This window comes from Argiope bruennichi, chromosome 8 (genome assembly GCF_947563725.1).
Source record: "Argiope bruennichi chromosome 8, qqArgBrue1.1, whole genome shotgun sequence".
NCBI classification, from domain to species: Eukaryota; Metazoa; Arthropoda; class Arachnida; order Araneae; family Araneidae; genus Argiope; species Argiope bruennichi.
The window spans coordinates 83,170,047-83,185,428 of NC_079158.1; the positions used below are offsets into that span (position 1 = coordinate 83,170,047).

Genomic DNA, 15,382 nt, shown 5'->3' on the forward strand with positions numbered 1-15,382 from the left:
ATGTCTTTACAAGAAAAATATGAGAATTGAAAGCAGACTCTTTCGGCATTGAAGTCTTATGAATAATTTTCATAGTTTATAATATCTAATAGAATAATTCAACAATAATTTCACAGATCAAAAAAAAATTAGTTTTTAGTTTTGTTTTTAAAAAGATGTAAACGCCGTCAATAATAATATTTTATTTTTTTCTGTTTATAAATATATTTCAAAAAATTATTAAGTTTAAATTTTAACAGTCCTTTGGTCCTAAGTAATCATATTCTGCAAAATATTCCAGATTCTCCAACTTTTAAATAAATAAATAAACGTTTCTATTTTCTGTTTTCAAATCTGACCGATTTATTAAGTTTTGAATATTACAATATTAGAACAATTAAAATTTTCATAATCTGCGCCAATAACTCTTGATAAACTCTGGGAGATGATTCGCTTCTTTGAGACGATCGATAATCGAATTGACTCATAGGGATAGGATATATACTAAAAATTTAAAATTAGTAATTCATCAACATTTATTGACACAAATTATATAAAATATAATTATTTATTTCATTTAGAACATCTGTTAACCAATGTATTTCTGTTACTAAAGATATACAAATTAGCTATAAGACTCCAATTAAAGTAGATAACTTGTATATAATAAACTATATTTGCCTTAAATAAAACTGTATAATTGAATTAGTAATATAGGTATTGTGAAAGATCATAGAAAAAGTTTCCTTGCATTAACTTTTCAAAAAATATCACGTATCATATTTATTTAATTTTAGACAGTCACGTTTTAAAAATTACATTTTTAAATATTTAATTCGGAATGATAGTTAACTTATTATTTAAATTTGAGCTTAGGTCAATAAGATGACAATGCATTGAAAAAAAATTAAATTTTCCCGTTAACACGCAGCGTAAATTTTATTATTTTTTTTCTGCAAAATAAATTGTTGAGACATATAATTATATTATTTTAAAAACATTTATGAAAAATATAAATTTAATTTTCCCTTAAAACATTAGTATCATTACAAAGATTATTTTTTGAACTTTAATTTCAATAATTTTGAACTTCAGTATCACGTAAAAATCAATTTTGTGCTGTAATATTTTCTGAAGTTATAACGGAAAATCGCCAAAATTTGACTTAATTTTTAATTAATTAAAATTTTGATAAAACATTAAAAAAATCACACCAAAATGCACATTCCGTTCCTTCAAAGTGCACGCTTGCCAAATTTTGCAGCTGTAGGTCAAATGATCTATCCTGTAGAGCGTCAACAAATTATTGAGCTCTTCTGAGCTTTATTATATGTATAAATATATTAGAACTCTCAATTGTAAACCTTCATTGGAAGAAAGTAATCTATGACAGAAATGTTGTCATCTATACTTATATAAAAGCTCAATGTGTGTGTGTATGTGTGAGTGAGTGTGTTGGCGCTCTACAGAAAAGACCCTTTGACCTACAGGTACCTACAGGCTACGAAATTTGGTACGTGTATACCTTGGAAGTCAGGAATGTGCACCTGGGGTCCCTTTATTTGAAATTTTAATTATTAATTAAAAACTAACTTTCCCGCCAAAAAAATCATTTCATTTTCTCCACCGCCAAATGAGTAAGGCTTCATTTTTTTTTAACAGCAATGAGGCTAGGACTAACATTTTTCGGCCGATTATTTCAAAGGATTCTGTTTATTTTCTTAATGTTTTATGCATTTAAAATTAAACATTGTTAATTAATCGATCTTTCAGATTCTTTCTGAAGTACTTTTGAATTAAAATAAAACAGAATAAAGTAAATTGAAAATTTCTAATCTGCATAGCGTTACCCCAACTGGTGTAGAAAAATTCACGCATTTGCGTTACGTAACTTGCGTTGAAAATTCACGCATGCGCATTGTATTCTGATTGTTTACATTTCAACGGAAGCGGACTCGATTTCAATTATTTTCGATTAGTTGTATGCTTTTGTAATTAAATTGTATTGATGTTAGTTTAAGCTCATCGTTTTTTAAGTAATTTTTTTAACCTGTTTTCGACCGAATATTTTAAACTATTCTGTTTATTTTCTTAGTGTTTGATGCATTTAAAATTAAACATTGTTAATTAATATACCTGCTCAAAATGAATCTGAAAAAAGTTTGCTGACAAATTCTTGAGATATTACATAAATTAAGAAAGATATTATTTAGTGTCCATAAGGTTTAAATGCTCAGTGACTGTTTTCAGTAATCATATTACAAAAAAAAAAAAAAAAAAAAAAAAACTTTGTTTCAGTAAAAAATATTATTATATTAATTGCACATTAATCATTTCCACTTTAATTTAAAGCTTAAATTCTACGGGAGCTAACAGAAAAGTGGAGAGATACAGATTACGTTATGACTGAAGGCCTTTATAATATTCTGAGTGAATTGAAATTGGAAGTTTTAAAATATTTTAATGAAGAAGCTATTAAAGTAGGAATTACATAAAATAGTTAATTATTAAAATTTTAACAAGCCTTAAGATTGGCGAACCGGCTGGTCGCCAAAGGCGGCTAGTTAAAAATAAAATAACAGCAATTTGTAAATAAATAAAAAATGGGTTTCGTCAAAAAACGGCGTAATGGGTATTTTCACTATCGTTTGGAATGATTGATTGACTGAATTGGAAAAACCGGGATCATCTCATCCTATCATCTCATCGTATCTCGTATCATATCATCTCAATACATAATTTTCTAAAACATATGAAATGTTCATCTTAATATGTTCCTTAACTCATTTGTGTATGTATATGTGTGTGCACAATATTTTTAAATTTCCTTTTTAGTTTCAAAATTTTATTTTATTTCCTTTAAAATATGTTTCAAAACTTAAAAAGGAATAAATTTAATCATAAAGAGATTCAAGTATAGTTTTAATCATCATGTCAATACAGTTTCATAGTTTAAATTTGCTCTTGCATGTTGATATTTCAATTTACTCTTTAGGATGAAATAAAATTTGTCCGGCATTTTTATTGCAAAATTTCTGTAATGTATTTTCAGTCACAAAACAAATTTAATTTCTATGCATGACAAATTAAATAAATATTTTAGCAAACTTTTCAGACAAATTGAATTATCTTTATTTTTATTCGTTTTTTTTTCTCTTAAATTTAATTTAAAGCAATTATCGGAAAGGGGGAAAAAATAAGATTTTGATTGTGTAAGTTTTATAAACAGCAAAGGATGAACAGATGTAAATTATTTATTCTTAAATTTTTTTATATAATTATACAGAACGATTCTGATTATAAAGAACAATGAATGAAAGATATTTTGAATAATTTTCTTTTCAATATTGTTCACTTTTTTCTTAATATACAAATTTAAATACAAATAAGATACAATTTAGATACAAAGTTACTAAGAATTATTTCAAAAGAAATATATTTTTCTTTGAGGAAATATTAATTTATATGACATTTCTCTGAAAGTATGTGTTTTCAGTTAGGCCCTACTTCAGTTAAAATTACTTTTCTTGTCTTGTCTTTTCTTACATCTTTTCTTGTCTGCAATTTGGGCAGCAGAATATCGTTAAAAAAAGAAGAAAAAAAATACATTAATCTTGAAAAACAATTATTTTTGAAAAGGAAATCACTTTTGAAAAGAAGTTCATCATTATTCACAATTTTCTTTAAATAATTGGTGTGGTACTTTTAGAATCTATTTGATTGATCTCAATTTTGTACACTAGTATTTTGAATAGTAATCGCGATAGAAATGTCTTATCCAGTTAGTTTCGATAAGCATTATGTATGAAGTAAGGAATGAATTGCTTTTGGCTATACACGCTCTGTAAATACGTGCCTAATAATTTAAAATCACGTCTTTATTTCATAAGCGATGAACAGATCGCATATATGAAAGTATTTTTTAAACAATGCTACTTTATATAGATAGCGGAGAATGCATTATTATTTTTGAACAATGCTCTTTTGATAATCTTTTCTGATATGTATACCATGCCTAAAAATTTAAAAGAAAGACTTGTTCAAACACTGATCAGAAATGTGAAATATGATTCAATTAGCTTGCCTTTTAATTTCTCAGAAAAAATTACCGGTAGAAAAGAGAAATTTTATGTTCCTATACATAGTTGATTATCAAAATAAAGGAAACACCAGAAACGTTATACGCACCTTTCTTAATAAAGCGTAGGACCGCCTTTAGTATGCAATGCCGGTTGAATTCGCAATGGAATCGAAGCATAAAAGTACTAAATAGTGTTTAGAGGAATTTTGTATCATTCTTCATGGAGAATTCTGTGGAAGTTCCGGAAGAGATGCTAATGGAGGAAATCGATTTCGAATTGAACATTTTAAAATAGACCATAATATTTAGGTTATAACGAGATCAGGGAATACTGTCCGGACGAAAGAAGATGTTTCAATTCACATTATATTCAAATCATGACTGGACAATTCCCACTGCATGACCATTATCATCCAGGAAAATTCCATCTCCTGTAGGAAATAAAATTCGCATCATAGGATGGACTTGGTCAACTAAAAGATCTGTGTACTAAAATTTTCGATTGGTACAGCAAAAAACGATGAAATTTCTACCCTTATCATGACAGATCCATTTTCATTCATTATAGATGCAGAGAGACAATTACAATTATTTTAAGCTTGTGCAGATATTCTCCAAACGTGTATTCATCTTGATTTGGGAGGAAGTTTGAAAGATATTTCTTCCGAACATATAACTGCTTTCCCTTTATCAATCAACTAGGTTTTGTGGTAATGGTACCACTGTAGACGAAATTTGGTATTATCATCTTTGGCAAGTGGTTTGGGTATAATTGCGCTTGCGGGTATAATTGTTCTCTTCAAGAAGATGCTTCCTATTTGTAATTAAAGATACTTGCGAATCCACTTGCTATTTGAGTTCTGCGGTCAATCTGGCTGTCATTGTTTTCATTTAAGATATTTGTTAGATACAATCTGCTTTTATAACTGTCGATCACTTTTACTCAGGCTCTACTTCCGTCAACTGTTTTGGTTTGCCGAACTTGTCTTGCCTTGTATACGCTGTCATGACTTTAGACATCGTACCTTTAGAATCCTCTAAATGCTCAAATGTTTCGGTCACAGTTGACCTAGCAGGTAGGGCTCCTACACTTTGCTTTCTTGAAGGTCTGTGATGTCTGACAATTTTACGTTATTAATAAAAATCATAAGCTTATACAATTTCACTAAAGCTACCTCATATTACCTCAATGCCTCATATTACCTCAGCTACCTCATATGTCACTCAATGCCATGTATAAATAGGTGTGCTCATTATTTTTATAACCCTGTGTAGGTAAGTGAAAGAAAATTTTTCTTTCACTTATACATTTTTTTTTTTTTTGCTTTGCTGAAATGTGTATAAAATAATGTCTGCAATGTTTTATTTTATACCCTCTACTGAATCCATATATCTTTTTATTTCTGCTCTCTACAGAAGCCAAATTAATTCCAGGCATTTGAGTACCATATTTGATACTTTACAAATAGAAGAATGCGTCTAATTGTAATAGTTATTTAATTATAAGGTACTTTTCCGTTATCCGGGAGCAACGAAAATTCGCCAAATAATGTAGAATTCCTCCAAATTCGCGTTTGGTTCACACTTGGAGATATTTGCGCTTGGCTAACAGAAAAGTACCAATTACAATTAAAATTAGACACATTCACTATAACAAAAGTAAATTCTAATATGTCTAATTTCCTTTTTTTTGGGACAGGCTGTAGAGTCCATATACAAAATATGACGAAAACTAAATGTTCCTATCAGCACTAGATTTTGATTCAAAAAAAATATTGACGAAAAAAAAAGGATCGACTTTAAATCTCAAGGATAAGAAAATTCCAAAATATTCTTCTCCATGCTTAAGAAAGCTGGAAATACAAATTCTAAAATTTTCAGATCGATATGTAAGTTTCCAAAAATAGTTTGAGCCTTAGAGTGATAGATTTTTAAATTTATAAAAGAAAAAAAATGGTAAATTTCTTTCTTTTAACATAGAACTTTCTCAAATGATATGACTAAAGAATTCTACACTTTTCAATTTTTGCATCACAAAGAGGTACATTATTTTGAAACTGCAAACACGATCGATTTCATCGATTTATTTTGTATAACAGTTTTATCGAAAGTTTGAATTACTTTATGCAAAACTAAAAGTAAAAAAAGGAATCCAAAAGATATATTTTTCTCAAAATTGTTTTCCTTGATCCATGCAAGTCTTTAAAAAGTTATTGCAATTCAAAAACGAAATACAATTATGAATTATTTTGTCTGAAAGTCTTTTTAAAAAATAAATTTATTAAAATATTAATTGTTCCCTTCTACTTTTATGCTGAAACCTTCATAATTCTAAACCAATATATAATCATTATTGGACGGTAGAAAAAATTTATAAGTATAAATTGTACTTTATTAAATAAGATACAACAATTATTAATTTGTGGAAAAATTGGAAAATGATTAAAGCAATAATGGTAACACATCAATATCCAGGATTTTATTAATTACGTCAGGGTCATCATACAAATCCAATAATTATGCATTTATTCAAAAGATACAAATCATACATTATCAAATTAAAATAACGCAATTTTAGTTATATAATAATTATAATCGAATCCTGCAATAATTATATCCGAAATAATGAAAAGTGAGTTTATTTCAACAATTCTAATTTTTGTAAAATTTATTCGAATTAAATTGTAACTTCCAAGCTTTGGTCGGCTTTACTAGATGCAACAAATTTTGTCAAGATATAAAGCGCAAACTACATACCACCTAACTGCAAAATAATTGAGTTTAATTTCCTTTCACATAAAATTGTATCCGAGTCTTAATTATAGTATAGTCTGAAGGAATTTCTGGTTTTTAGCAACATTAAAATGCTTTAATGTGCCATTTTAATACAATTGTTTGAAACCTGCCTCGAAATATTTTGAATAGCTCTTGCCAATAATTAATTTATTTTGAACAGATATAAAATGCAGCATTCAGAATATTTTATATTTTTCTGTATTAAGAATCCTCACGTTGACTTTATAAGAGTCATTTAACACTAATCAAAATCATCAAACAAAGGTACTACTTTCACCATCTTTTCATTTCTTGCATTAATGTTGCATGAATGCATTGCGAATGACATCGGCATCCCAAAAGTGTTTGTGAAGATGAAAGTCATTGCTGACTCTTAAGGTTTCATTTTCCGTCATTTGTAGAAGAGAAAGAAGGAACATATTTGCCCTTGTCCTCTAGTTCAATGTATGCATTTCTGTCATGAATTTATTTAATTCGTGACACATGAAAATAATTCACAAGCTGAAATTTTGTGTGTGGCATTTTGCAAGCGTGCTAACGATCTGTTAACGATTTAAGCCGAGTGAGGGTCTCTTGTTTTTTCAGTAGCGCCAATTAGGGTCAAGAGTCCAACTTCGCTACTTCATGCGTCCTATTTGCTTGCACAACCCCTGTTTAAAGGGTGGCACATCCACACACCTCACACATAGAACATAGAAGAAGAACAAACATGCCCGAACCGGGACGCCGAGATCCCGAGGAAAACGCGCTATCCCTATGCCGAGACGCCGGCTACAAACTGAAATTTACTTTAATGTTTTAAAGTATTTTATATTTCATAATGTTATTTTTAATTTGCTAATATAAGCATTCTAATGCGTGTTATAGTTTCGGCTCAATTTTTGTAATGTTTAGCGGGAATTTCTTAATGAATTCTCAATACTTCTTGAGTTCTTAATGAACATATTTTTTGCAAAAGAAATTAAAGAATTGATATCGTACGGATGTTAAACAGCGAATTATCAAGGTATTATTTCTTTCTGAAAAATAAAATCAAATAACTCTTGTTAACGTCAACCAAAATTATGGATTCTTTTTTTCAAAAAAATAATTATTAATAAACCAGCCGCCTTTGGCGACTAGTTTGTTCGCCTATAATAATGACTTTTTAGACAGTTAAATTATTAATACAGAATACATTTCTTTAAAAAAAAAATTCGCATTGGAATTTGATACGTCTAAAACACATGAATTCAATTAAAACCATTTACTGCACTTTACAAAGTGTATATATTATGTTTTACAAACTCAGGTTCTGCAAAGAAATCTTTACGACGGTTATTGGAATAAACATCTTTATTAACAGCACAGCACAGAGACATACACAAAAAGACGTACAGTTTTACAGAGAGAGGTGCATTTATACTATAATTCTACATATGACATCATTTTGTGATGTAATTAAGAACCAATCCGCGACCGGCGCACATGACATCGCTTTAATCCTTGCGTCATAGTTTGAAGCCACGTTCGTGATCAGGGAAAGTTCAAGTATAAATAAATGGAGTTGCAACATTCTCCCACCCTTTTGAGTGTATTGCTATCACTCAAAAGCATGTAAAACCTCATTAAATAATCCAAGTCTTTCAGGTATTTTAACTAATCTACCTGATTTAGTGATTCTATTTCTTATGACTGCATTACTGGTTAATTCATTTTCTTTAACACTAGATGTCGGAACGCCATCAATTTTTACAATTTCATTATTTATAAACGGTACTTCGAGTGGATAAACTCTTTGAATTGGACGAATCAGTTCAGAGTTCTTAAGTTTTAATTTCAAGGTACGGCCTTTACCATCCCTACCTGGAAGCAGACTTATTACTTTTCCTAAAGGCCAATACACGCGCTTTTTGGATGGTTCTTCAATCATCACGACTTCACCAACTTTGAAATCATGACCAGACTTTCCTGGGCGTTTTTGACGTAGTTGACCAAGATATTCTTTCCTGAAACGTGATCTAAAATCATGGATCAGTTTTCTACGATACCTTATTCTTTTCTGAAACTTAGAGAATTCACTTAAATCTAAATCTATGGTATCATATGAAGATTTCCCGTTTAAAAACAAACTTGGCGTTAATGGTATTAAATCATTCGGATCTTCCGAAATATAGGTTAATGGACGAGAATTCACCACCGCTTCACAATCACACAGAACAGTTAAAAGTTCTTCATATTTTAAAATTGCCTTACCTAAAGTACGCTTCAATAATTCTTTAATTACTCGTACTAATCTCTCCCACCATCCTCCCCACCAAGCGGCAGTTGGAGGATTGAACTTCCATTTAATAGGTTTAATGTCGGTCTCTCGCATTATCCCATCCCAATCTAGATTTTTCAATTCACTATTGGTGCCAACAAAATTAGTTCCGTTATCTGTATATATAGTTTCTGGTCTAGTACGACGTGCTATAAACCGTCTTAAAGAAAGCATGAAACACTCAGTGGACAATGAACTTACTAGCTCTAGATGTATCGCCCGATAAATGGCACAGGTATAAAGTACTATCCACACCTTACCTCCATCTCTAGTAAAAAGAGGTCCTGCCAAATCAATACCTGTGATGTCGAACGCGTTAGCATCTTTAACACGATCTGCAGGCAGACTCACCGGATCACTCATAGGAGAGTTTGAGCTATATCGACTACAAGGCACACACTTCATAACTACTTCCCTAACCGTTTTTCGCGTTTTCATTATCCAGAATTTTTCACGCAGTATAGACGTAAGAATTTGAACCCCAGCGTGACAGTTTTTTAAATGATAATATTCAATTAATCTTGTGGTTAAAAGGCATTTACTAGGCATCAAAATAGGAGCAATAAAATTTGGATCATCTTTTCTCTCGGTTATTTTAGTTTTAACTCTAAGGATTCCCTCATTGTCTTTAAAGACATTTACAATGGGTATCGACTTCAAATTAGGAAACATTTTACCTTGCACTAACCGAATTAACACCTTTTCAGCCTTTTCTATATCGTCCGACGATAGTTTGGAAAGTTTTCTTTCCTCAACAGGAACCCTAGAATTATTGATGAATCTTAAAATCCAACCCATTAAACGAACTATTGAATTGTATTTGGAAAATCGTACAGCATACCACGGGACCACTTCCTCAGAAATATTTACATTAACTAATTCAGACTTCCTTTTTTCCAAAATAACATCCTTAGGTTCACAATTAATTTCACTGGCAGGCCACTGTTCTCTACTTTTTTTTAACCATTGAGGTCCCTCCCACCATTTAGAATCTAACATCTGTTTGGGGGTACAACCTCGTGATAACAAATCTGCTATATTCATATTACCTGGAACATGCCTCCATGACTGAAATTTGGTAAGTTCCCTTATTTCTTTTACCCGATTGGCCACAAACACAGACCAATTTCCTTGCTCTCTTATCCACCAAAGAGCCACTTCTGAATCGGTCCAGTAAGTTACTTTTATTTCTGGTAGATGTAAAGCACGGACAATTGAATTTGCAAGTCTAGCTCCAATGCAACAGGCCATTAATTCTAATCTAGGAATGGTAAGAGATTTCAAGGGGGCTACTCTAGTCTTAGAACGTAAAAGTGAAACTTTTACATCATTTTCTACAACAGTTCGAACAAATACACATGCACCATATGAGCTTTTAGATGCATCAACAAAAACATGGATTTCAGAAGTTCCATTTATGGCAATATATCGAGGCACAGTAACTTCTTTTAACAAATACATTTCATTTATCCATTTCACAAATTTATTTACAATATTTTTAGGCAATTCTGAATCCCAAGGCAGTTTTAACCTCCAAGTTTCTTGCAATAATAATTTGGGAGGCAATGTAGCTGGAGATAACAACCCGTTTGCGTCAAAAACTTTTTGCACCGATGATAAAATGAACCTTTTAGTAATTTTTGTTTCACACGTTAAGATTTCAAAATTTATGTTACATCTCAAGGTATCTTCGTCTAAATTCCATAACATGCCTAAAACTGACGCATCTCCTGTATGTTGAGAAACATATTTACAAGCTACATTGCTTTGCCAACCTCGTAAGTTAAAACAACCTTTTGACAATACCTTTTTAGCAGTATCAATGAAATTTTCTTCCTCCTTTACATTATGTACACCAGATAAACAATTGTCAACATAAAATGAACATTTTAATTTCTCTACAACATCATAGTATTCAAGTGGGGCGTTATCTAATAGATGCTTTATGGATGCGTTTAATAGGAAAGGAGAAGAATTTAAACCAAAAACAATTCGACAATGTCTATACACCAATTCTCCCTCTTTACTAGGGTAAAAAAATCTAAGATAATCTCTATCTTTTGGATGTACTGATAACATTAAAAAAGCTTTCTCTATATCTGCACTTAATCCTATAGGATAGAGTCTAAACCTATCTAAAATATCGGGTATTACTTCTAAAAGATTTATACCTTTATATAAACATTGGTTTAATGATGGTTTACCCCTTTCACAAGCCGACCCGTCAAAACAGGGACGATACTTTGTGGTTTCACTTTGCAGTTTTATTACGGGCCTATGCGCCAAATAATGACATTTAATTGCTTTTACTTCCTTTTCTGGTACACTTTCAATAATCCCCAAATTTTCCCAATCCTCGAAAACCTTTTGATACTCTCTGAGAAAGCCATTACTTGCAGCCCGTTTGATCACTTTCTCATGTCTAACCCAAGTTAAACCTTTATTATCAGGTAAATTAGCTGGATCATATTTCCACGGAAGCTGTAACTCGTACCTTCCGTTAGGAAGAATAGTTAACTTCTGCTGAAAATCATTTAAAGCTTCTTCATAAGAATTGTGTTTGCTTTCCCCTAGTGTTGGATTTGAGATGCCTAAATTTTCGAGATCCCAGAGATCAGTTAATTTAATACTTCTTACATACATTGCAAGTGTTGTCATAACATTTCTATCAATATGACACACTTCATTCTGCATTCCTATAATTGTATTTCCCAGTTTAGTCTCAACCACAGATAAACCGGAATCTAATTCACAACATTTCTTCAGTAAAATGCGACCTAACACATTCGAACCCACTAACACATCGATCTCTAAATCTTCGCTGAATGGATCTGAAAACTCTATGTTCAGTTCTCTTAAATTGTTAAGAATTCGCTGATCTGTTATTTTCGGGACACTGTTGCACATCTTTTCCTCCGAAAGAACTTCTAAACAACAAGAGTAATCTCTATTCAAAGCTGACAGCTCGATAGAATAAACTCCATGTTGCTTAGGCTTCGTTTGCGTTCCTCCAAACAGGGAGTGAATTACGTTTTCATATCTATGTGGTATTAATCCCAAGTGCGCAATTAATCTTTCACTCACGTGAGAATACTGGCTAGCTGAATCTAAAAGAATTCTTACGCGTTTTTCTCGACCTTGACCTCGCGCAATTACGCAGAGAGTCTGCAAATAAACTGTTCGATTTCTGCTACATTGATTAGAAAGAGTAATAGTGGAAGGAGAATTTTTAACACTTGGAGATTTATCAGGTTTTTTACTACACATAATATCATAATGAGATAAAGAGCAGAAATTACACTTCAGTTTAGATTTTAAGTCACACTGCCTACTGATATGATTTGATTTAGTTAAACATGAATAGCAGGCTCCCTTTTTAGACAATATTTTTAACTTTTCATTAAGAGATATTTTCTTTGCTGAAAAACATTTATGGCTGGGATGGGGTTTATCACAAAAAATACAGACAACTTTATTGTCAGTGGATTTTAAGCTTACCAGGGCTGCGGTAGTAGCCATATCTCCACTAATCTCGTTTAGAGGGGCAGCAACATATTCTTTTTTACGGGTAATTTGATTCGCTGCAAATCCAGTTCTTGCTAACACAACCATCTCTTCACCCTGCACCTCTTGACGGAGAAAAGTCATGAGATTCTCTAAGGAGCGAGTGTTCTTTTCGGCGGTGTTGTCGCATAATTCGTGGTGATTTCTGTTGCGTTCCCACGTCTTAAGCACTTCTTCGGGCAGGCAGCTCTCAACCAGGGGGGCTAGGAAATCGCCGAACTTTTCCTTTGTTCGTCCTAGGCTCTCCAGGGCTCTCAGCTTTCCCTCCAACTCGTCATATAGTCTTGAAAGGTCTGTTTTCGCTCTACTGGACACAGCATTCTTCATAACCATTGTCAGAAGATCCCGAACATAAATTTGGACGAGCAGATCTTCTCTTCCAAACCGCTCTTTCAATTGCGCCACTGCCTTAGGATAATTCGCTGCAGTAGCCGGAAAACTAAGAATGAGTCTCTCCGCCTTTGACTTGGGTTCGACAGAAGCCACAAGATACTGCATCTTGTCTTCGTCAGGGATGTCCTGGTCGTCGTGAATTTTTTGGAACTGGCTCCAAAACGAAAGGAACTCCTTTGGGTCTCCATCAAATTTCCTCAGTTCGAGCTTGGGTAACTTGAACTTTCTTGGTGTGTCTGGTACTTCAGAAATAACAGTCTCTTTCAACTTCTTATCGATGAGAGAGTAGTATTCTAAATACCTTTCACGGTAGCCTTCTGCCTCAGTGAAATCAGCCTCGAACTCTCTTCCATCATCTTCTAACTGTAGCAAAGCTCCAGACACTGCTTCTTGCACAGCTTCTAATCTTAAATATTTATCTTTCAATTGCACTTGTAGCAACGAAATCTTTCCTAAATCTACTACATCATTCTTAAGCTCATTTTCTATCTTATTTGCGACTAAGGTAAATGCAGTCCTTAGTACTCGTCTCTGCGCCTTTTGTGCTTTAAGATCCATATCTAATTCTATTTATCAAATTCTATTTCCAATAACACGTCCTGTCGCGGACGCCAGATTTTACAAACTCAGGTTCTGCAAAGAAATCTTTACGACGGTTATTGGAATAAACATCTTTATTAACAGCACAGCACAGAGACATACACAAAAAGACGTACAGTTTTACAGAGAGAGGTGCATTTATACTATAATTCTACATATGACATCATTTTGTGATGTAATTAAGAACCAATCCGCGACCGGCGCACATGACATCGCTTTAATCCTTGCGTCATAGTTTGAAGCCACGTTCGTGATCAGGGAAAGTTCAAGTATAAATAAATGGAGTTGCAACATTATGAAATAAATGAGGAAATAAAAATCCTACTATGGATTCAATAATTGGCAAAAACACTTTCTTAAATATTTTGATGCAGAATTTGAATTCCATCATAGCATTTATAAACATTTTTCAGATAATGTATCAAATTGAATAACAAATAATATTGAAGTTAAATGAAAATTTGTACGAAAATGAAATTTATATCATTAAAAAGGCTTCTTTTTGCATCTTGAAAAAAATTCTGGAGCGATTTCCAACCGAATATAAGCGTGAGAATCTGTATTCCAACTTTAACTTTAAAACCCGTTTGTTAACATTTCTGGTTTACACCCAGAACTTCAGACTTTTAGAGTTTTTGTACGATTGGCATAATTTTGACGTGCTTGGTGAGAAAACTGTACATTAATCTTAAGTCTTACCACTATTACTTATCTGGAAATGGTTAAGTCTATATTTCAGATTTATTAAACTTTTCGATTGAAGCCTGTTTCATGATTTCTTTTATATATTTTTTTCCTATGACTGAATGTCCCCTTTGGTGACCATGGCGAAGTATCTTTAGAAAAATTTTAATAATATTTTGAAGCTCCATTAATTAGCTAAACAAAGCGTTTGTACAGCTTTAAAATGCTCAATGACTGAAGTTTGAAATTTGTACGATATTATATTTATATTTGACTGTTACCATGACTATTACTAATTGCCCGACAATAAGTAATAAGCTCGATTTCCGTGTCATGTATGCTATCGTTTTATATATATAGATATCTATTCGCACAAATTATCTGTATGAAATCAGTGAACTCAAAAACCGTTTTTGTAAATGCTGCAGATATTTTTTTTCCCAATGCCTTTAACTATCTATTTCTCATAAACTTCCTATAAGAAAACCAAATAAAATAAATTGTACAAAGATATATCGATTCATTAAACTCCCTTATCTAAAAGAATGAACCTATTGAAGAAAATAAGCAAACAAATGGAATTATTTCAGTTTGTAAATCTTCAGTATCGTAATTCTGTAAAGATGTTCCATATCGGATATATTCTATCTGTTCAGAAGTATAAAAATCAGTGGACGTTTTCTACTAATTCAAAAGTATTATCTCCTGTTGTCATGGGGGATTTTATATCTCTGATTTCAGCAATGAAGATTCGTTGTCTATTGAGATTCTTTTTGTAGCTATGATGGATTTCCGAAATATTCCAGCTATGCTCTCTATTAATTTACATAAGAAAAACGATATAAAAGAGAGAAAAAATTGACTTAATTTAAATATAACTAGAATAAAAAATAATATGCAATTTCCATCTCTAAAAGATATCTAATGAATATTTCGGATAAATGTTTAAATAATATTTCTTTATAACACTTCACTGTATTTTT

General features: G+C 31.7%; 1 protein-coding gene across 1 annotated transcript; it reads right to left on the bottom strand.

Annotated features, from left to right (window-relative positions):
- Nucleotides 1–8,438: 8,438 nt before the first annotated feature.
- On the bottom strand, nucleotides 8,439–13,673 carry LOC129980679 (uncharacterized). Its single transcript, XM_056091060.1, has 2 exons — nucleotides 10,835–13,673; nucleotides 8,439–10,600 (listed from the first exon to the last, which is right to left on the bottom strand). Exons 1-2 carry the CDS (start codon nucleotides 13,671–13,673, stop codon nucleotides 8,439–8,441), a joined length of 5,001 nt encoding a protein of 1,666 aa, XP_055947035.1.
- Between the last annotated feature and the right edge of the window lie 1,709 nt (nucleotides 13,674–15,382).